Genomic DNA, 23,200 nt, shown 5'->3' on the forward strand with positions numbered 1-23,200 from the left:
CGCAGAAGTAAAGGGGGGCAACTACCAGGTGATCATTTGGGAATGAGATAAAGTAAGTGGCACGTGCAGATGTGTATTCAATAGGACACCAGACAAAAGACACGTCATTAGACTCGTCATCGTGGGACATTTTGTACTGCACACTATTATACACCTGCAAGCCACTGTTCATCTACAGCAGGTGCTCAAAGTGGCCACCCCCTTCTGAGCGGCACAGCTCAGCCCGACGGCGTGTGTGACGCGCCATCTTTCGCAGCTGCTCTTCGTCCATGTTGCGGGCGAAGTCCTCAACCAGTTCCTTCAGCTGTTCCAGCGTTTGGGGCTCGCTGCGCACGATCTGAGCCGTCACCGATGACCAGAAACAAAAGTCCAGACAAGACAGGTCGGGACTGTATGGCGGCCATCGGTGTTCACTATTCCGGGAAATGACGCGGCCGCCGAAATTCGAGTGGAGGAAGTCCATCACGGGAGCAGTGACGTGCGGCGGCGCGCCGTCCTGCTGGAACCAGTACTGGTGGCGCGTCGCCCGAGCCCTCACCGCAGGCCACACCACCGTCTGCAGCATCTCCAGGTAGGCGTCGCTGTTGACGTAGCCAGTGAACCAGTGAACTGGCTGGCACTTCCCATCCACCACGCCCACCCACGCCATCGCCTTCTGCCCCATGGGCCTTCTTGCATGGCACGAGCTTGTTCGGATTCTCTGGCGACCAGCACACGGTGTTCTTCTTGTTTGGAGACGGATGCAGAACAAACCACTTTTCGTCACTCCAGAGTACACGCTCAAACCACTCCTCATCATGGGTTAGCCAGAATTCACAGGAGTCCATCCTGGCCATCCGCGTCATCTCCCGGAACAGTGAACACCGATGGCCGCCGTACAGTCCCGACCTGTCTTGTCTGGGCTTTTGTTTCTGGTCATTGGTGACGGCTCAGATCGTGCGCAGCGAGCCCCAAACGCTGGAACAGCTGAAGGAACTGGTTGAGGACTTCGCCCGCAACATGGACGAAGAGCAGCTGCGAAAAATGGCGCGTCACACACGCCGTCGGCTGAGCTGTGCCGCTCAGAAGGGGGTGGCCACTTTGAGCACCTGCTGGCTGCTGTAGATGAACAGTGGCTTGCAGGTGTATAATAGTGTGCAGTACAAAATGTCCCACGATGACGAGTCTAATGACGTGTCTTTTGTCTGGTGTGCTATTGAATACACATCTGCACGTGCCACTTACTTTATCTCATTCCCAAATGATCACCCGGTATATGCCCCCCCCCCCCCCCCCAGCGGCCGGCGGGTGGCGCGGAGGCCCAGCGGCCGCCGGGTTAAGGTATGTGAGCTTCCCTTGTCATAAAAACGATTTACCATAGCTAGGAGCGGCGGAAGATCGTGCATAGCGCGTACACACATCTACAGGGTGTCCCAAAAATAATGTCACACCTTTCCAGCGTCAATTTCATGAAAATAACACAAATGAGAGGCGCACTTTTCTTACATATGCATCCCACCTTTCCCCTGATGCGGGAAAGCATACGGTCCGGGACATCAGACATCAACATGTCCAGTTTCTGTGGACTGATCTTGGATCAGAAGATCGAACGTTCCAGGTCAGCGTGCGTTCAGATTATCCTGGCGCCGTTTTGCTCACCTCTGAGGTACAGGACGATCGCCCAAAGATTTTCTATCGGTGACAGGTCGGGGCTATTCACCGGCCATTTGTCCTTCTCCCAGAATGCTGGGAAGTTCGATCTGTTCCAGTCCTTCGTCGTTCTAGCTCGATGAGCCGGGGCGCCGACTTGTTGAAAAATGGCCCTGGGCATGTTCAGCAGAAGTTTTCGGCCGAAACGTACACGTGGCTTGTTGGGCTTCAGCTTTAGAGACATCCTCCGGTACCGATGGATTATCAATTTGAAGACCGGATGACTGTTGGCAATCAGCCTCCTTGCCAGTTTCCTTGTGGATAAGCCCGTCTTTAGCTCCGCACTTCGCGATGACGATCTGCGCTATACCCGGCTGGCGGAAGTCTTCCTGCCGCGACCTAGCTTGTTCCCAGGCGTCTATCCGCTTCTGTCGCGTGATAACCAGCGCCAAATCGTGCGACAACTCATGCCCAGTACCTACCTCGGCGACCTGGCCGTGGGTCATGCCACCGGCAACCATGCCGACTGCCCCGCTGCGGGACGATTTGCTCCGCAGTTTCGCCATCCTGGACACCTGGTCCGCGCGCGCCGGTTACTGCCCCGGAAATGACCTCCGTACACCCCTTGACCGGTCAGGGTCACACAAATTCGAAGGCCACGTGACTAGAATGTAGCCAATATGGTCTGGGAGCCAGTACCGGTGAAATCATATTGATATTGCGCAGTAGAAGGCAAAACAAAGGTTGTGGGAGGGTGTGACGCACCCCGCTGGGCTTTTCAGCCATACGCGGCACGCGCCCTGCTGGGGGGGGGGGGGGGGGCAGATTCTGCCCCCTGTCTAACTTCCGAACCGATGGTCGTAGAAAGACGGGGAAAACGGCAATCGAAAGCTCTCAACAAGGCGGATCTTAAGAGCCAATTTTTTTTTTGCTTAAATAGGTCAGAGGTCAGGTCAAGGTCAGGTCAAGGGTACAGCATGCAAGTTTCTACAGTATCGGCCTTGCACCGTAGTTGCCGAAGAATGGACTGAGACTGATTGCCCAAAACGTGTTCTTAGACTACCAAGACAATATTCGTTGCATGCAATGTCATTCAAAGGTGAAGTTCAAGGTCAGGTCAGGTTAGGTCAGGTCACCAAAAACAAAATATAGAAAAGGGCATGTGCGACACATGTTTTATGGGTCATTTTACGCATAGAATTCAATAGGCACACTCAATAAGTGATATGGACCACCTCTGGATGAATTTGAGGTCGAGGTCAGGTCAAGGTCAGGTCAAGTGAGGTCAAAAGTTGGTTGTTAAGGCCTAAAAAGGTGTCAATCTGATGCAGTTTTTCACGGCGAATCGAATAGTGCTATTTTCGTTTCCGTACGAGGTCTAAAACTTCCAAAAAAATCCATTTTTCAAAATTTTTGTGTGTCATGACGTCATAAAATTTTGAATAACTCCCACATTTTTGAACCGATTATTCTAAAAATTGGTATGTGGGTGCACATAGACCACTTCTCTGACATATATTCCGGTTTTTCGATACACTCAAAATTTTGGATTTTATAATTATTTTTCCAAAAAAGTCAGTTTTTTGAAAAAAATTTGGGCCAAAATCCAAAATTTTCAAAAAACCGAGATAGCCATTTGATAGACGAAGTAGAATCACGTATAACCTTTTTTGTTACGTCTTGATTCCTTTAAAAATGAAGATGTTAGCGGCGTTTGAAATTTTGCCGTTTTTTAGGCGAAAATGGCGAACATGACGTCACTAAAACGTCAATTTCTCAAAAATTTTCCGACGGATTTCGCTTAAATTTTCAGGGAACGTGTCAAATTGATGTATAATAAGGTACTGAAAGTTTGACGTCGCTGGCGTAACGCGTTTAGAAGTTATTGGCGAAAAACGGGAGGGGGCAGATTCTGCCCCCCCCCCCCCCAGCGGGGCGCGGGTTAATTTTGGGACACCCTGTAAAGTTGCAGCCTAGTTTAAGGACAGGGAGGCAGACTGGTGTTCGATTCCCTGTGATTGATTCGATTGGATTGAATCAACCAAAATTTTTTGAATCACAAAGGTTTGATTCACCGTCAGGATTGTTCAATTCACAAGCCATGGTTGAGTCATGGTTGAGTCAAAGAAATTGGGAATCAGGGTTGATTAGATAAAAAAGTAGGGGAGACTGGGGAGAAGTGGGGCATTATTTTGACGTCAACTTTGAAAAATCGTGAAAAAATAGAATATTTAATATTTAAATAAATTGATTGCATTTACTGGTAAACGGTTTATTTCTACTTCATTCTTTACTGTTTTTATGCGTGTTTGTTCACGTGTTAGGTACTTCTAAAATTTAAATTTTAGGTAAGGTTGACAATGGGGTGAACTGGGACACGTCCAGGAGAAGTGGGACAGATGATGGGGAGAACTGGGACTGGTCGAGAAATGTGATTTAAATGGAATACAATTAACATTTGATGACCCATCACGGCCATGTGTTTTTTTAATTGACACTTAAAGAAATCACCTCGATTATCCTAAATCACCCTACGATTAACTGAATTCCAAAAAAAGAATTGAAGTGAACATAGTTCATTGTCGACAAATGTTAACACTACTGCCATGTGATGATAATTGCATAACAACAAAAAGAACTCAACTACCTAATACAATTCGGATTACCTACTAGGCACAGTGGCGCAGCCAGAACTCTGGCGACGGGGGTGAGAGACGTTCGCGATGGGCCCCCCAGCAAAGTGGGCCCCCCTCAACCTAATGGGGGCCCCTTACCAACAACGAAAGTTCAGATCATTGTCCTGATCATTAGCAGCCAAATCGGGGAAAAGGACAAATATCTCTTGATCTGAAGAGGCACATAAAAAACAACAGCATATTTACAGAAACACGACCATTCTGCCTATATTTGATGGACAGCGTGCAATTGATGGCCAGCGGCCACTCAAATGGTCGGGCTAGGTCAAAAAGCTTTTAAAAAAGATCAACATCAGTTTTTCGACTATTACCTACTTTGGATATAGGAGACGAGGTAGAGTAATTAAATTGTCTTGAAGGTGTTAAATGATCCATACGGATCAGTTGATGACCATCATGAACTTCTCAAGTAAGGGCATGACCTTGATCTGCGGTCACATTTTGGAGTTGAACTTTTTATGTGAAATTATAGGTATTAACATTCGATGCATGTTAACAAGAGAATGATGACAAAGTAAATGTCTCATAATTTTTCGCATCAAAGTTCTTGCAAAAGTTTTTAGCAAAACTATTTTGGTAAAATGCGACTATTTAGATGGTTTTGCCCTCTGCTCTGTTGCCAAACCATTGACATGAGGCATTGAGGTCAAATCTTAAAAGCGAAAACGTTTTGAAAGGCCTATCGAATGAGTTGTTCCGCGAAGCTCTAGCTCTTTGGTTCACGAGTTATACGGTTATTTGTGAAAATATAAAAACTAGAATTTTTTCGTCGTAATCTTGTCTTTTTGTTTATCATAATTTTATCATAATTTCATCTTCAATGACCTCAGCGATGACCTAATCGAAAAATGACCTCTACGATTCTGAAGCATCCTACAGCTATCTGTTGCTTTTCTCGTCTTTCTAGCCTTCTTAAATTATGATCGGGTTTGGCCGATACGCCCCCCCCCCCCTGGCTGATTGCAGGCGTTAGAGAGCTATCGAACCCACTTTCAGCGCGCTATAGCTTTATATGTCCTCGAGTGTCGAAATAGGCGAAAATTTTCCTTCGATGAACATGATGACGTGGGCTTTGGTCTGAACTGCAACATGACTGAAGTAATTTCTCCATGATTTTCGACGCTCTTTAGAAAGCCGCCTACCGCCGCACTTGTCGCTACGTGACCCTGGAGTCAGGTTAGAAGGGAATATTCAAACATCCCCTAGGGGCGTAAAACTGGAAAGCCTGGGGCCCTGCTCTGCGGGGCGCGGTCGAGCTAGGCTAGAGCCAGTTCGGGATGTTTACAAGCCCTCGTAAAGCTATCAAGAATCTGCATAGAGCACAGGCCTTCCAAGACTTGGGGGTTTAGCTATCAACAATCAACATGGTCTTTTGAGACCTGCGTGGTGGCTATCAGAGGTCGGTGGGCCCCTCAAAAGCCGGTGCAGGAGCCTCAGGTGTCAGTTTGGAGCCATCATGGACCGGCGTGGAGCCCTGATGAATACCTAGGCACCCCTAGACGTCAGGGTGGGGCCGGGCCAAGGCCGGGCGGTGAGGCAGGCACAGGCCTGAAGAGAAGAGGAATTTTCAGATGTCGGCTTGGCATCTTAAGGGCCCTGCGTGGCTTTCTCAGAGGCTGACATATCGTACTGCGGGACCTCCATGAGCCTCAAAAACCTCTATGGGCCCCCTCACGCTTGGGGTAGGCTTCCTGAAGCATAAAATCTCTGAGTCTTGAGATGGGCCCATTAGACATGAACTGGGCCATCAATATACATGTGGTGAGTTGACCAATATCAAACATGATATCGGCTCAATCAGGATTGGGATAGGCCCTCTCAGACCCAGACCAGGCACGGAGTACGGACCCTCCCACACATAGGATGATCCTTTCATTCCTGGGATGAGTCTTCTCAGGCCTGAACTGGGCCCTCTCAGACCTGAAATGGGCCCCTCTCAGGCCTGAAATGGCCCTCTCAGGCCTGACATTAGCCCTCTCAGACCTGAAATGGCCCCTCTCAGGCCTCAAACAGGACCTCAAGGGCCTGAAATGGGCCCTCTCAGGCCTGACATTAGCCCTCTCAGACCTGAAATGGGCCCTCTCAGACCTGAAATGGGCCCCCTCAGCCCGGAAATGGTCCCTATCATGTCGAAAAAGGGCCCCCTCATACCGTAACTGGGCCATCTCAGATCTGAAATGGTGCCTCTTATGCCTGAAATGGGCCCCTCTCAGGCCTCAAACGGGCCCTCTCAGGCCTCAAACGGGCCCTCTCTGGCCTCAAACGGGCCCTCTCTGGCCTCAAACGGGCCCTCTCTGGCCTCAAACAGGCCCTCTAGGGCATGAAATGGGCCCTCTCAAGCCTGAAATGGGCCCCCTCAGGCCTGAACTGGCCCCTCTCAGGCCTGAAATGGGCCCCTTTCAGGCCTGAAATGGGCCCCTTTCAGGCCTGAAATGGGCCCTATCAAGCCTCAAACATGCCCTCTAGGGCCTGAAATGGACCCCTTCAGGCCTGAAATGGGCCCTCACAGGCATCAAATGGGCCCTCTCAGGCCTGAAATGGGCCCCTCTCAAGCCTCAAACAGGCCCTCTAGGGCCTGAAATGGGCCCTCTTAAGCTTCAACTGGGCCCTTTCAGGCCTGAAATGGGCCCTCACAGACCTGAAATGGGCGCTCTCAGGCCTGAAATGGCCCTCTCATGCCATGAAACGGGCCCTCCTATGCCTTGGATTAGGTTAATCGGGCCTTGGATGTACCCCCTTAAATCATAAAATGGGACTATAAATCCTAAAGGGGGGCTATCAGGCCTGAAAACTGTTTTTCAGTCCTATGACGGACCTTGACATTAGACTGATAAAAAATTGTCAGGCTGCATAACGTTACAGTTCGAATCAACGGTGGGCCCCTAGGATAAGAGACGGGGGTGAGATCTCACCCCTTTCACCCCCCCTGGCTGCGCCACTGACTAGGCATCCCTGAATCAGGGATGTTTTTAATCGAATCGAAAAAAGAATCGTTCAATAACTTTTTGGCTAAATCAAACGCGATCGGAAATCATTCCCTTTTTTATCCTCTGAATCAAAAGGAATCGAATCACCGATTTTTTTAAGGACTCGAACGGTGATTTAATAATTAAAAAAACAATCAGATGAATCAATGGTTGATTCAATCCAAAAAGGTGAATCAATAACCAGTCTGCAGGGAGGAAGCGTGCCTTTTTCAAACGAAAATGTGAAGGCAGGCCGCAGGGGTTTTCCGAAGACACTTGCGCCGGCCCTTTTAGAATCACAAAGGCCCCGAAATAGGTAAGTCCGCTTCTGAAGGTCTCTTTTCACCGCTCACGTGAGATTCCGATGACGAATCACGCCAGTCTCCATAACGGCCAGCAGGCCCCTGCTCCCAGGGGGCCTACGACTTACGAGTGCCCAACTGCATTCTGTACCACCTTAAACCGGCCTGAGGCCCCATGGTGAAAGACTTTCGCTAAGAGCCTAACACTGTTCTGAGTGTTAACATAAAACCCACTGTTCGGAAGTAAGCCAGCGCCCCCCCCCCCCCCCACAGGGCGCGTTCGGCTGAATGCGGAATAGCCCGGACATGGGCGTGGGTTAACGTGGCTTGGTGTCAAAGGTTATTTCCAGTGAAACGGGGATAAGATTTGCATCCGCACGGAAAAAAAAATGTAAGGTGAAGCATACCAAAAAGTTAGGAAGTTATGCCACGCTGTTGAAGAGCTGCGATCACAGTCGAGAAAATTGCTGTTATTTTAGCAGTCCTGACATCTTGATACCGTTAGGAAAACAGGCGAGTTGGCCTGTTGCCGTGCCGTTTGCCATTGCGGCGCGGCAGACGGCCGTCACGGGCAGTTAGCTGGGAGAGCCGTTCCGTCCAGTGCTGCAGGCCGGCCGTTTCCGCAGAACCCCTCGCCGACAGGCCTCCATTCGGGGCCCATGTGCGCGGCGCGGCCGTCTCCAGAAGGGGTCTGGTGTGCGGGGCCTCTCGGACATGGCTCACTGCTCCCATTTTTTCACAAATGGCGGCATCAAGGTCACTGACCTGGCCCCCAGCGGTAGTTGGAGCTCTGTGAGCAACAGGGACTCTGACACGGTTTTAAGATTGAGGGTCCCTGCACCCAAAGATCATTCTCTGATACATAAGGCCAGGTCACGAGCGAAAAACGGAGCATAACATTCTACGAGCATGCGTTGTTAGCTCAGTCGTTAGAGCGTTGGACTACGCGTGGAGAGAGCACGCGTCCCGGTTACAACAGTCCGGGTTCGAAGCGCGACGGGGGCTCGGTGTTCATGAGCCTCCTGACGGGCATGGTTGCGATTGGTGGCAGGCCGTAGCCAGTCGAAGGCAGTCAGGGGACCGGTTGTGCGCGGCCTTGCCCGTCTCTAAATCCTGCCATATATCAGGAATTGGGCGAACGGAAGGTAGAGGGCAGGGCCAACGCTACAAGCTCCGTTTAGCGGGGCTCTGTCCTTGCGAGTCTTTCCATTCAAAAGGTTCGAGCCAAATTTGTGTTTTGAAAAAATCCTCGCGCTTATCTAAGGTCGAACGGACCCCTTAGTTCTTTTTTTTACAAATAATTCGCGCAAAAAACGACAAATCGCGACGAAATTTGAGTACCCTCGAGATGATCAACATTTCACCTTCAGAAAAAGTTCATGACGCTAACCCAAAATGAACCTGGGACCTGTTTCTCCAGACCACTTGTCAGGCCAGAAAAGCGATTCGAGTTCGACGCATATCACTACGGAACATAAAATCGATCGACGATCACCTGAATTTGAAAGCAAAGAAACAGAGCAAACAACGTTCGAAAGGTGAAATGAAGTTCACCATAGCCTGGCAAACCTAAGAACAGAGTTTTAGTGCCTGAATCACTTAACGCGTATTTTGCTTACTGAAAATACATCAGACACGTGCACGTTGATCATCTGCACCATGATCAGACCATGCAAATGCATAGTTTGGAGAAAATCTGTCCGTGATAACCAGATTCACACTCTGTCGTTATGGATATGGATCAAATATTTTTTTTCGTAGGCCTGTGTGCACCAGTAGGTACTGAGATATATGGCCATTCATTTTAAAGGTGAGGAAAAATGCAAGAAGTTAGCGCTTAATTTAAGATGAAAAATATTCCGTCACAAGCAAGACTTTCCAATTAAATTTAGTCATGGCATCACTATAGGTATGCCAAACTCTGATATACCTAAACAAACTTTTGTAGTTTTAAGACTGATATTTTAGATATTTATGACTTAAAACCTTGAAGCGTCTTTTTCGGGCCACCCGATATGTAAATACACACCTACTTACTGGTGTATTATAATAAAGCGATACACTTCTTAGATCTAGTTAAAGATAAAACCAGAGGCTGCATCAGCTAAAGAAATAACCCTCGATACCCGTATTGGCCTTTTTACAGCGTCTAACGTGCGGGGGAGGGGGAGGGGGTCGTTGGACACTGCCGTCCGTCCCCTGATCGAGCTAGAGCTGCGCGGAAAAAGAGAGTGTGCTGCCCGCGACGGACGTCAGGAGGCGGACGATACCCAAATTTAAGGGTATAGGTCACTGGTTGATTTTTCAGGCCAGGTAAATGACCCATAAGTCGAAAAAATCGAAATCTGGTTGAAGTTTGTAAAAAAAGTTTGTTAAAAATGTTTGTAAAAAAAAAAACTGGAAATGTTAGAGGCGTTTACGATTTTGTAGTTTTTCTAGCTACAATTGCGTGACAAGACGTCACTAAAACGTCATTTTCTTAAAAATAACAACGGATTTCGTTCAAATGTTCAGGCAAATGTTTTGCCTGTCCCGTAGCTCAGTTGGTAGAGCATCGGTAGTGAGAGCCCGGGTTCGAGACGCTCCGGCGCTCGATATTTGAGACTCCTGACGGGGATGGTCTGCGGTTGGTGGGAGCAGCCGCAGCCAGTTGAAGTCAGTTGAGTGGGACAGGCCGTGTCCGGCTTTGAAGGGCACGTTAAAATTTGGCATCTAAATTCTCCCGTTACCCGGAATTGCGCGATCGGACGGTAGGGGTCGGGGTCTACGCAACAAGCTCTGCTTAGTGTGGGCTCCGGCTCTGTCAATCCGTCCATTCAAACATTCGAGCTAAATTTATTTAAAAAAAAGGTCAAACTGGTGAACATATGATACCTAAGGTACTGAAAGTCTGACGTTGCGCACTTAACGCCCTTAGAAACTATACTGGCGAAACGCGAGATGCGGGGCAGATTCCACGGCTCCCTCCTCCAGTGGGGCGAGGTTTAATCACCAGGCTGGGTGAAATTTCCATATAAGCGTCACCAAATGAGGATCGCTTAAGCTGTCAGCGACTGGGTGACCAGATGGAGTTTGGTATGCACACTATGCATGGAAGGCATGTCTCCGACTTTCGATAAATGCCACCTAGCGCTCAGGCTCAGTTTCAATATTCACCGTCGGTCACCGTCTCACGCACCCGGCGCGTCCACAGGCGCGGAGCTGAGCGGCAGAGCGGCGGAGCTGAGCGGCAGAGCGGCGGAGCTGAGCGGCGGAGCTGAGCGGCAGAGCGGCGGAGCTGAGCGGCGGCGCAGAGCGACAGAGCGGCCATGGGCGACAAAGGCTTCTCGCGGCAGCAGTGGGTGACGCTGTTCGTCTTCAGCCTGGCCGACTTTTGCTCGGCGGTCTGCGTGTCACTACAGGCGCCCTTCTACCCACACGAGGTGACTACCGCTGACTGAGTACCGGACACCGCTGACTGAGTACCGCTGAGTACCGCTGACTGAGTGCCGCTGACTGAGTACCGCTGACTGAGTACCGCTGACTGAGTACCGCTGACTGACTACCGGTGACTGAGTACCGCTGAATGAGTACCGCTGACTGAGTACCGCTGACTGAGTACCGCTGACTGAGTACCACTGACTGAGTACCGGTGACTGAGTACCGCTGACTGAGTACCGCTGACTGACTACCGCTGACTGACTACCGCTGACTGACTACCGCTGACTAAGTACCGCTGACTGAGTAGCGCTGACTGAGTACCGGACACCGCTGACTGACTACCGGACACCGCTGACTGAGTACCGCTGACTGAGTACCGCTGACTGACTACCGGTGACTGAGTACCGCTGACTGACTACCGGTGACTGAGTACCGCTGACTGACTACCGCTGACTGAGTACCAGTAACTGAGTACCGCTGACTGACTACCGGTGACTGAGTACCGCTGACTGAGTGCCGGACACCGCTGACAGAGTACCGGTGACTGAGTACCGCTGACTGAGTACCGGACACCGCTGACTGAGTACCGCTGACTGACTACCGCTGACTGAGTACCGGACACCGCTGACTGAGTACCGGACACCGCTGACTGAGTACCGGACACCGCTGACTGAGTACCGCTGACTGAGTACCGCTGACTGACTACCGCTGACTGACAACCGCTGACTGACTACCGCTGACTGAGTACCGCTGACAGAGTACCGCTGACTGAGTACCGGTGACTGAGTACCGCTGACTGAGTACCGGTGACTGACTATACCGGTGACTGACTACCGGTGACTGAGAACCGCTGACTGAGTACCGCTAACTGAGTACCGCTGACTGAGTACCGGACACCGCTGACTGACTATACCGGTGACTGACTATACCGGTGACTGACTACCGGTGACTGAGTACCGCTGACTGAGTACCGCTGACTGAGTACCGGACACCGCTGACTGAGTACCGCTGACTGACTACCGGTGACTGACTACCGCTGACTGTCACTGACAGCCACTGACTTACTAAAGATGTCAATCGGATACCGATATCGAACAAATTGGTATTTAGTATTTCAATCTTGTTTTAGGTGCATAATAGGTGCAGATTTGACGTATGTTTGGCCAAATTAGGTTCATTGTGTTACTTAAAAATTGTTCGTTTGGGTTGCACAGATGCTTATAGACCTCATTTTTCAAATTATCAGTTATCATTTTTGATTAAAACACTGAACTTATGTAATTCATGCTATGAAGATGTTTGCTATAAAAGAGATTTGGTGCAGATTTGGTCAAATAAGATGCATTCGTCAGGTGTCCCATCGTGAGAACGGCTATTGTGAAAGCTCACTAATGTATTAAGCTGGCATCCGCTGGTTAAGCCCTGCTTCAGCGCGCTCAGCACCTAATACGCGCTGAAAAGTTGATCTATTTCAACCCGTCAGCGCGCGCGATGGGCGCCGAGCCGCCGCCGAACCATCAGCTGCTCGTGCTTTTCAGCTTCATCGCGCAGTCAGCGCCCTCAGCCCATAGCCTCCAAAGCTACACGTATTTTCAGAGCGCAAATGTGCGCGCCACGGGGACGGCGACCTTAAAGGTAGTGTGCCACCTTCCAATGATTTCCCATTTTATTTTTCCTAAGATAAGAAGCTTCTGTTTTTACCTAATATAGCAAAAAAATCAAAAATGGGCCTGAAATAGTGCCTTTTTCGCCTAAAAGTTTATCGGTTTTTCGATATGTATAATAACTGTAGTGGGCTGATCTGCAAACAGGCGTCGGCAACAATCGCGAATGCGGCGCACATGTGACAATAAGCAAAGGTCATTATAGAGTTACGATGTACGGGAATGAGTTATCAGCTGTCTAATCGTAGACAACACAATGTCGAACCTTAAATTGTAAGCCTGTATTGGTATTGTTTCTTTTATTTGGCTGTCGAACATTATTTATGGTTTGAAATATGATTTTATGTAAAATAATTGATATGAAAAAGCCGTCTCTTAAGTTATGACCCCATTTCACCACACGCAAGTGACAGAAATGACAATGATCAGCTGACGCATTTTTCTTGGCCGAAGACAGAGCGCGCGGCCCGACGCACCACCACCGCACCACAAAGTATATGAGCAGAAGCCGCGCCGCGCCCAAAGCCAGGGCCCCGGTAACGTGAGGTAGCCGAGTCGGGGCAGCGTGCGCTGACCCAAGCCGGGGTCGCGGCTTTGGGCGCGGTCTACCGCATCCCCGGGCATCCCCGGGCTATCACATGACACCGGGAGGACGCGCGGCCCTGGCTTGGGTCAGCGCACGCTGCTCCGACTCGGCTACCTCACGTTACCGGGGCCCTGGCTTTGGGCGCGGTCTACCGCACCACCTAACAGGCGTGTTCGAAACCGCAGGAGATGATGATGAACGGGTTTATCGAAACTCGATTGGATGAGCCTATCGGTAATAGCGATTTCAGTGTGTGCATTTATTGTTCATAGTGGTGTGAAATGTGGTTGGGGTACGACCGACAATCCGTCGGGGCGAATTTCGCACTGGGGTACTCAAAATTTGAAGAATTTAAGACGTTTCCATGAGTTTTGAAGGTATGGATAAGTTCTAAAAATCCGGTTCTCCTTATCTGGGCCATTAACTCCATACGGTCCAGGAAAGCTGGCACACTACCTTTAAGTCGCAGCTCTCAGACCCGGTGTCACTGGTCTGACCCGGTGTCGCTGTGACCCGGTGTCACTGGTCTGACCCGGTGTCACTGTGACCCGGTGTCGCTGGTCTGACCGGGTGTCTCTGTGACCCGGTGTCGCTGGTCTGACCCGGTGTCACTGGTCTGACCCGGTGTAACTGTGACCCGGTGTCTCTGTGACCCGGTGTCGCTGTGACCCGGTGTCTCTGTGACCCGGTGTCGCTGTGACCCGGTGTCGCTGGTCTGACCCGGACCCGGTGTCACTGGTCTGACCCGGTGTCGCTGGTCTGACCCCGTGTCACTGGTCTGACCCGGAGTCGCTGGTCTGACCCGGAGTGGCTGGTCTGACCCGGAGTGGCTGGTCTGACCCGGAGTCGCTGGTCTGACCCGGTGTCGCTGGTCTGACCCGGTGTCACTGGTCTGACCCCGTGTCGCTGGTCGCTGGCAGGCCGAGAAGAAGGGCGCCACGGCCACCCAGTACGGGTTCGTGTTCGGTGTGTTCGAGCTGACGGTGTTCATCGTCAGCCCCATCTACGGAAAATACGTGAGTGAGCCTCGTCCTCCCTGCGCCGCGCGGCAGCTCTCAAAGCAGCTAGCACATCATCGGCAGTGGAGTTAACGTAAGCTTTCTTTGGCTTTTCACAGAAAACGTTAACCTATCTCAGAGTCGACTTGACAATAATTTTAGCTCATCTTATTTCAATGGTGCAATCAGGTCATTTTTTCCTATTAAATTGCATTATGTGAAAGCTTCCTCACCCTTGCTGTGAGCAATGAATGTTTGGCGATGAACTTAAGATGGTGATGCTCATTGTTATAAGTATTGAAGTAGTGTGTTTTAAACACTAATCCCCACTCGCTCGTTCTCCACAGTTGAACAAATTGGGACCAAAGTTTGTCTTCAATGCCGGTATATTTACTACAGCGTCCTGCTCGATATTGTTCGGGTGAGTAGGGAGAACGGGGTCAATTGTAACATTTTTTGCATTTTATCATCTGGTGCAAATACGTTTGCAGCTATAAAGCTCTTTCTTTTATTTTCAGAAACTATGATGTTTTGTCTTTAAAATGCAGTTAAGACATTTCCGAAATAACTTCTTTTTTGGGTCAAAATTGTTGTTCGAAAAAGTCAATTCAGCTGTTACAATTCACCCCAGATACGGGGTCAAAAGTAACACCACCCGGGGACAATTGTAACATGTTCATTTACAGGCTACAGCAACACAATTTTTTTCCAAAACTTTGATTTAACAAAAGTATTGAACACTTGTTCATCTTCCCAGACTTGGTAGGGACGGTTCTTCTCAGGAAAAAGGCATAAAACCTCGCACTTATACAGGGGTTGGATGGACCTCCTCTCCCTTGGTTTTTCGCAAATAAATCGCGTAAAAAGCTGCCGATTGCGACAAAACTTACAGTTCTCTTAATTCTAGCAATGTTTCATCTCCCTTGAAAATTTGACGACTTTGACATAATGGCCACTGACCTATAACCTGTTACATTTGACCCCTGCAAAAATGTTACAATTGTCCCCGTCGCGCCTTGACATATTTTAGACGAAACTGGTGCAAAAAGATGTTGCATGTAGGGCTAGGCAGCATTTCATGCTTTCAATTTATCGACAACAAGCCTGCCAACGCTTACACAAAGTCTGAAGTCGATATCTTTTCAATCGCGGGAATGAGCTTATCAAATATAACGGCATGAAAATCTACAAAATGCTCTCAAAAACACATTACTGTGCACAGCCATCGACATACCCGGCACTTTCGCTTCAAACTCCGTTGGGAAAGGCTGCATAGAATTACGCATTTTCGGTCTGAACATCAGCTCATTCTATTGGTAAGTTTATGAATTATTAGCACTGTTACAATTGCCCCGTGTTACATTTGACCCCGCTCTCCCCTATCTCCACAAAACCCACACAACTTCCCGACCTCAAACCGTTGTCAACCTGCGCCACGCTAGCGCACCCTGTCACCGCAGAGGGACGGGGGAGGGGCATCCCACCCCTGAGATCTCAGAGAGCTACCAACCTATTGTCACAATACACAATTTTGAAGCTAGTGTTTAGACCTAACAAGGTGTCTATCTGATGCAGTTTTTCACGGCAAATCGAATGGTTTTATTTTTGTTCCCCTACGAGGTCTAGAATTTCCAAAAATAAATTTATCAAAAAATTGTGAGTCGGGACGTCATAAAAGTTTGAATAACTCCCACATTTTTGAACCGATTATTCTAAAAACTGGTATGTAGGTGTACATAGACCACTTTTCTGACAAAGAATATTCCGTTTTTTTTTATATATATTCAAAATTTTGGATTTCATAATTATTTCTAAAAAAGTCAGCTTTTTGAAAAATTTGAGCCAAAATCCAGAATTTTCAAAACCCGAGATAGCCATTTGATAGACAAGGTAAAATCACATCTACCCTTTTTGTTACGTCTTGAATCCTTTAAAAATGAAGATGTTAGCGGCGTTTCAAGTTCAGCCGTTTTTTAGGCGAAAATGGCGTTTAAACATCATTTTCTTAAAAAAAAAAATCCGACGGATTTCGCTCAAATTTTCAGGGAACTTGTTAAATTGATGTATAATAAGGTACTGAAAGTTTGACGTCGCTGGCGTATCGCGTTTAGAAGTAATTAGCGAAAAACGGGAAGGGGCAGATTCTGCCCAGCGGGCGCGGGTTAAGGTCCATCAATTACCTACCTCTGACGGATGAAGGTTTACTAATCTATTTGTTCAGCTGTTTTCACGACAGATATCTGACACACATTTGGATCACATTTGGTGCGATTTGGTCAAATTAGGTTCATAGCTGATTTTAAGCAGTTTAACAGCAGTTTGCACAAGTTGCTTATTTGCCGGCAGCACAGTCGGTAGTAACCGTTGGGGGGGGGGGGTATAGGGGATTAGCAAAGTCCATCGGTGCCGGGGGCGGAAGGGGAATGTGCCATAACCTAATATTACCAGGCTATAATGCATTATTCGATAGCAGGCGTTTTTACGACAGAGTATCTGGCTGATGCCGAACTTTGAACAAATCTGCACCAAACTGCAATTTCTTAAGATCTGCTATTCACAAAATTCGCTGTACATGCATGCATACACAATAGATTTATTTCCATGTAAGACAATAGCGTTTAACAATCTGATAGATCCGGCAAATAGGTGGTGTTGCCCTTCCCCCTCCTCCCCCGTACCGCCGGACTGCCGCCACCCCGAGTGGTGCTATATACCGACTCCACCCGTCGTGGTGCGATGGCTTTTTGTATAAGATAAACACAGCTTGTGCATGGACCTCTGCCCTCGGGAGCCGGTGGGATGGTATGGTATGGTATGGTATGTAGACCCGTGTGCTGCTCTCGGGATCCGGTGATGTGGTATGGTATGGTAGGTATGGTAGCGCCGTGAGCTGCTCTCGGGAGCCGGTGGGATGGTATGGTATGGTAGCGCCGTGAGCTGCTCTCGGGAGCCGGTGGGATGGTATGGTATGGTATGGTACACTGAAAAATTTTTTTACTCAGGCCAGGCATTACTCAGTAATAACTCATGAAGAAACTTAGTGAATACGATAGTGGTGCTCACTCATTGGCTGATCTAACTCACATCACCAGGGTGACTTCGTTATGCGTGAGTTCTGAGTGCTTAGTTTCGTGAATTCGAACTGAGTCGGAAATGAGTTTTGCTTGGGCAAATCTAGTCGACCCCCACCGGACACGATTTGGTAGCCGAGGTCTGTGACGTCAGCCGGGCGTGAAGTTTTCCCTTCACCATAGGCTTCACACACAAACCGGCCGAAGTTCATGCCAGGATAGCCCGGCTTGAAAGTGCAAAAATGATTAAATTTTGCCCTCAATAGATTCATTGCTTCATTTCATAACTAAAAACGTCCGTTATTAGGACTCAATGAAGGTAAAAAGTACTCAAAATCGAAGTTTAAGAAAATGCTGTCCGAGCACAATCTGGTAACATCACGTGACCTCTTTTAAGCAGAATGTATATAATTCAAGGATGTTATTACACGATTGCTGCCTAAAACATCATAAATAATACGCTTGTAACATTTATTGCTTCTGTTTAAGTCATAACATTGCAAAACGCAAAGTTTATCATGGAAGTCACGTGACCAAAGGTATAGCAAGGGTTGGGACAAGCACTCAAAGGATTTCAAGTTTTTTAATTAAATTATATAAGTTTCATGATGAAATTGATAGAATGTATTTTTTCCTAATGAAATACAAATTTTCGTATGTAAAATATTTTCCTTATGGGCGAAATTCTCCATATAAGAAATGTCAGTGACGTCACCAGGGCTTTACTGGGCTTTACTCAAAACATCGGACCTACCTGTTTCTTATAGGTATCTTGAATCTAGTTTCCTGCGCAATGCATGAGTTCTCGCGAATTCACGTGCAGTTGTGCGTGAGGTACCCCCGGCTTGAAGATGCGCGCATGCGCGGCAGGGTGAGTTTCCTGCGTGATGCGTGAGTTCGCGTGATGAGTATTATAGCCGTTGCGTTCGAAAACCGCGGCGCGCGCTTCAGTCCGTTGTGGCGCGGTGACTCGCGTAGTTCACGTTGAATTGTTGAGGCTATTGTGAAATTGTGCAGGAGAGTGCAGGAGCGGGGATTGGGGAAGGCGTGCAGCGAAGGATGGGTAGGTTATCTGTGAAGAACTCGGTGATTGTCGATGAAGCTTTTATCAATCGCATGCGCCGCGGAGAACAGAAAGGTGAACTGATGGACCAGCTCAGACATTCCCCGCCGGCGTCAGGAGGTCGGTGCCAACCGTGAACGGCGGAGCAGATCGATCGAGAAACTGAGGGATACATTACCTACCCGGCATAGTTCGAGAAAGAAGAGGTGAGTTATGCTATATTTAAATTGAAAAAAAAATGTTTGTGGGATAATGTTGTCCTTATCCTAAAAGAACGTTCATTTGACCCTTTTTACTTCTTTAAACAAGAACTCCGTCACGACCCGATGTTTTTTTTTGGGGGGGGGGGGGGCGAAGGTTGTTTGAAGTCGATTCTTTCCATGCAGCACCCATAGGCACAATGTTAAAAATGTAAAATATTGGGGGACACGTCCCCCGTACCCTTCCCTCCCGGTGGTGGAGCCCATGGTCTTAATTCCGCTCGCTGAACCGTTTAAGATTCTTTTGTCTCGTTTGTGCTTATTATTTTTCCGACTGTTATTATTTTTTCCCGACTGTTTTTTTTTTTAATGCCTACACACATATTTTCGTACACTATTCGATTTCAGCGAGCATTTTCAACCTTTCTTACATATTAGATTATTAGATACCGCGGCGAGACGCGTTTGAACGTGACATAATTAACCCATGAATAATTAAAAACGTGACATAGTTATTTCCATTACTGTTAAGTGTAACACATTTTATGTGATTGTTTCAAGCTGATTTTAATATTGGACGCCCATGGAAGTGTTTTGCGAGACTAAAACCCGTCTGTTAAGGTGACCATCCCACCTTGACCCGCGCTGTGCTGGGCCCTCCCCCCCCCCCCCGCCCCCTCAGGTTTTTCGCGAATATCTAAGAACGGCGGCGCGCAGCGCCACCATTTTCGGCACACCTGCTCATACATTTTTTCTGCATATGAAGAAATTTTAGACCCAGGTCGTTCAAGGTCAGGTCACGTCAAATGACTTAACATCAGAAAAATTTCAATGGTCGCTGACGATCGCACCGTTCGCAACGTGCCATGGAAACCGTTCGATATTTTTGTCATTTTCGCTCAGGGAATTCACCGCTCGATTTCACACCAGTTTGAGGTAAAATGTCAACAACAACAAAAAATATCGAACGGATTTCATTTTATAGCGTTTTTGATACTGTCCCATCACCCATGTCTCAAGTATCAACCTTACGGCATGTATAAAATATATTTGCTAGTGCAATAAAACACCTCATATGAGTTCAGCTTGACGGTTTGGATCGACTGATATGCAACATGACCTGGTCAGGTCAACCTGAGGTCAAGTTTTAAAAATGGCCTTTCAAGGTCTAATAATAGTTCATTGGTCCCGACGAGAGGAACACTATGCTAACGGCAAAATAAATGTCGTAACGCTTGAGTGGAAAATATTACAGAAAACATTTTGGTAAAAACGGCTTTTTTAGAGTTTTTGCTCTCTGGAGGCTTAATTGTTGACCTGAGGTCAAATCTGAGATCAAACGCCAGCAAAAAAAAAAGTCGAAAGGGCTTTTGACTGCATTTTTCCGCGGGCAGCTCTTTTGGTTCCGAGTTAAGCACCAGTTTTTCGAAAATATTGAAATAAGCAAAATTTGGCCTTTCCTGACCTCTGGTGACCTGGCACTTGACTTGACCTTAAATATTACCCAAGTATTTCCTTAAATATCTTTTATGCTTTTTCGAATGCCGCTTACTGCGTGTCGCTACGTGGCCCAACACTCAACAGCCGAGTTAGAAGAGGGGACGTGAATACGACCCCCTCCCCCCCCCCCCCCCCAGTACATCACGGTAAACTCAGAGCACCAGCACGGCGCGGTTTAACATTAATTTTGAGCTGAAGTAACTTGATAACTTTTGATATTTCAATCAACTTGCATGCCCTATAACTTCCGTTTCTCTTACTGGCAAAAGAAAATCTGACTTTTTTATTGTGTTTTCAGGGAACGGCCCATTGAGCCTCCTCTCTGCATCTTGGCGGAGAAGGCGTCAGTGGTGGCGTACACGGGTGACGAAAATTTGGATCACCCCTATCATAACAAGTCCGAAGGAAACGAACGGTGCCGCCTCATCGTGGGGCGAACGGAAGTCTTGTGGGGATCCATGGTTTGGAAGGAAGTCTTTTGCTGTGGGCGACGGCACACTTTGTGCTCAGTCAACAAACGGCGCACAAAGTGCGAAACACGCTGTGGTTTGTGTGTATCCATGTGCTCCACACACCATTCAATGCTGAGCGCCAGCCACCTGTAGCCGCGAAGACTGAGGTCGAGAAGCTGGCAAAAGAGTGAGGCTGAGCTGACGTGGAGTCGATCCCCCCCCCCCCCCGACGCATTTTGGCGTGTGTCAGAATTGAAATACAGCGCAATGCGACCGTTTCTACAAACACGTATTTCTTGTGAGGGCTGGGGCGAATAGTGCAAGACTAGACGTTGGTCGGGCATGGTATAATACAGATATGTATGCTGGTTTTGGGCAATGATTCGTTATATATTGGCCAATCCCAATATATAGACTAGCTGCCTGGTAGTGGCTGTTGTATCAGCATCATGCATGCATATTGCATAATGCTGATGCAGCAGCTGTTATCATGGGCGGCGAGCCCGCCTATACATTGGCTTGAGCCAATATAAAACGAATCAGATCAGCCGTTTCAGGCGGCGCCTGAGTAACACCCGAGTATCGTATGAGTTATCGATGTGAGTACGTCCTGAGTACAGCCCTAGTTTTCACTGAATAACCGATGAGTTCCAACTGAGTTATGGCCGTACTACCACCTGAGTTATACATTAGTACCAGCTGAGTTACATGTGAGTTACTTCCTAGTTTTTCATGAGTAATGACTTACTAATACCTGAGTTTGGCCTGAGTTGTCTGAGTAGGACATGAGCTACGCATGAGTACTTACTGAGTTTTAATTGAGTTTTACCATCGGACAAAATGGCAACTCACTTTGTTACTCACATGCTACTCACTTGCAATGAGTTTTTCCCGAGTTTTACCTGCGTTCCGCCCTGAGTTTTACCTGAGTACGCGGATTTAGAGTGAGTTTTACCATTGGACAAAATGGCAACTCAGTTATTACTCAGAAAAGTGAGTAAATTTTTTTTTCAGTGTAGCGTCGTGAGCTGCTCTCGGGAGCCGGTGGGATGGTATGGTATGGTATGGTAGCGCCGTGAGCTGCTCTCGGGAGCCGGTGGGATGGTATGGTATGGTAGCGCCGTGCCAACTATAGGGCGCCCTCCCGCGGCGGGCCAGCTAAAGGGGAGTAGGTGCGGCGTGGTTACCTAGTGTAGGGGAGAGTGGGGCAAAGCGGCCACCCTAACGCTTCTCACGATGCCAACGCTTGTTTTTTTTTAAACTTGGGAAGATTCTTTCCATACCAATGTGATCCCTATTAAGTTGCCTTTTATTTCAACTGCGTTTTATTCCCAAAGGCGTTCACATATGGAAGATATTGACAAAACTTTAAACCTATGCATACAGTTGCATAGGTTTATGTATGTATTGGCCGCTTGGCCCATACCCTGGGGCAAAGCGGCCACCGGCGTCTTCTCAAGTCCCGATATGAGAAACAAAATAGTTGACTCATGTACGACTAGGGTATTTGATGGTGGCAAGGTTTAAGCGAGGATGGATGTTTAACCCATTTACGCCCTTCGTTGCGTTTTCGCAACGCAAGCAAGCGTCGACGTGATCGAAGCTTGAGAAGTGTGTAAAAGAGACTAACCGATGAGACAAGTTTCAGCGTGTGTAGCATGGTTGCGCGCATGATGCTACGCAGTTACAAGTCTGTGCGGCCGGTAAGTTACTGCCTAGAGCTCCCAGAGGGAAGTCGAAGGTTTTGTGAGTGATGACGTCACGAAAACCAAGATAAGTAGGCTAAGTGCTTAACAATATCGTAATGAAAATTGTGTAAACATATTCTGCAGAGTCCTTACAATAGCGTAGATATGCATTTTGTTAAGAAATAATGCTACAAAAAGGGTTTGTGACTATTTTCAAATATGACTACGGTCGCGTTGCGGGAACGCAACGAAGGGCACATCGGAAAGACAGCGGTGTTGCGAAAACGCAACGATGGGCACATTTGCAGGGTAGCGGAAGTATGAATATCAACAATAGACTTCACTCGTGATACGCTGTGGGTTCTCTCTTTCTCTCCCCCATCTTCCTCCCTCTCCTCCTCGTTCCCCAACTCTCTCCCTCCCTCTCTCTCTCTCTCTCTCTCTCTCTCTCTCTCTCTCTCTCTCTCTCTCTCTCTCTCTCTCTCTCTCTCTCTCTCTCTCTCTCTTTCTTCTCTCTCTCATTTTGTAGCCATGAGGCTGTAGCGGCGGAACATCTTCAATTAAGGGCGGGGGGGGGGGGGGCACTGCCGACTTTTGGTCCCATTCTTTCCATTTCCATTTCCATGCAACGCCTATAGGGATAATGTTAAAATGGCAAAATCAAGGGGGGCACGGTGCCCCGGTGCCCCCTCCCCCCGCGCTTCGCCGCCTATGCCATGAGGGTCGAGGGACGTGTATAGGTATGTTTATTGCAAGGTGCGTTCGCACGTAAAATGTTGCGACACATTTCATATTTGCTGGCTCAAACAGCCACAAACACTCCTTTCTTATTCTCTCGCAGATTTCGGCCTCGGGCTGTTACTAAGCAATGTGTCCCCATGCATCTGAAAATCGCATGGTAGGAAAAGAACCCATGCATCAAACGGTCGGCGATGCTAACGGAGCTGAGAGATAATTAGGTCCTT

The 23,200-nt window shown here is 48.2% G+C and overlaps 1 protein-coding gene across 1 annotated transcript in view; it reads left to right on the forward strand.

Annotated features, from left to right (window-relative positions):
* Window positions 1-23,200, forward strand: part of LOC122375730 (MFS-type transporter SLC18B1-like) — a 42,984-nt gene that overhangs the window by 1,359 nt on the left and 18,425 nt on the right. Inside the window, exons 2-4 of the mRNA XM_043355229.1 lie at window positions 10,787-11,015; window positions 14,184-14,279; window positions 14,609-14,682. Of these exons, the coding sequence (XP_043211164.1) occupies window positions 10,902-11,015; window positions 14,184-14,279; window positions 14,609-14,682 (284 nt within the window). The 5' untranslated portion in view covers window positions 10,787-10,901. The remainder of the gene's footprint in view (window positions 1-10,786; window positions 11,016-14,183; window positions 14,280-14,608; window positions 14,683-23,200) is intronic.

Source organism: Amphibalanus amphitrite, unplaced genomic scaffold (genome assembly GCF_019059575.1).
Source record: "Amphibalanus amphitrite isolate SeventyFive unplaced genomic scaffold, NRLGWU_Aamphi_draft 001906F_arrow, whole genome shotgun sequence".
NCBI classification, from domain to species: Eukaryota; Metazoa; Arthropoda; class Thecostraca; order Balanomorpha; family Balanidae; genus Amphibalanus; species Amphibalanus amphitrite.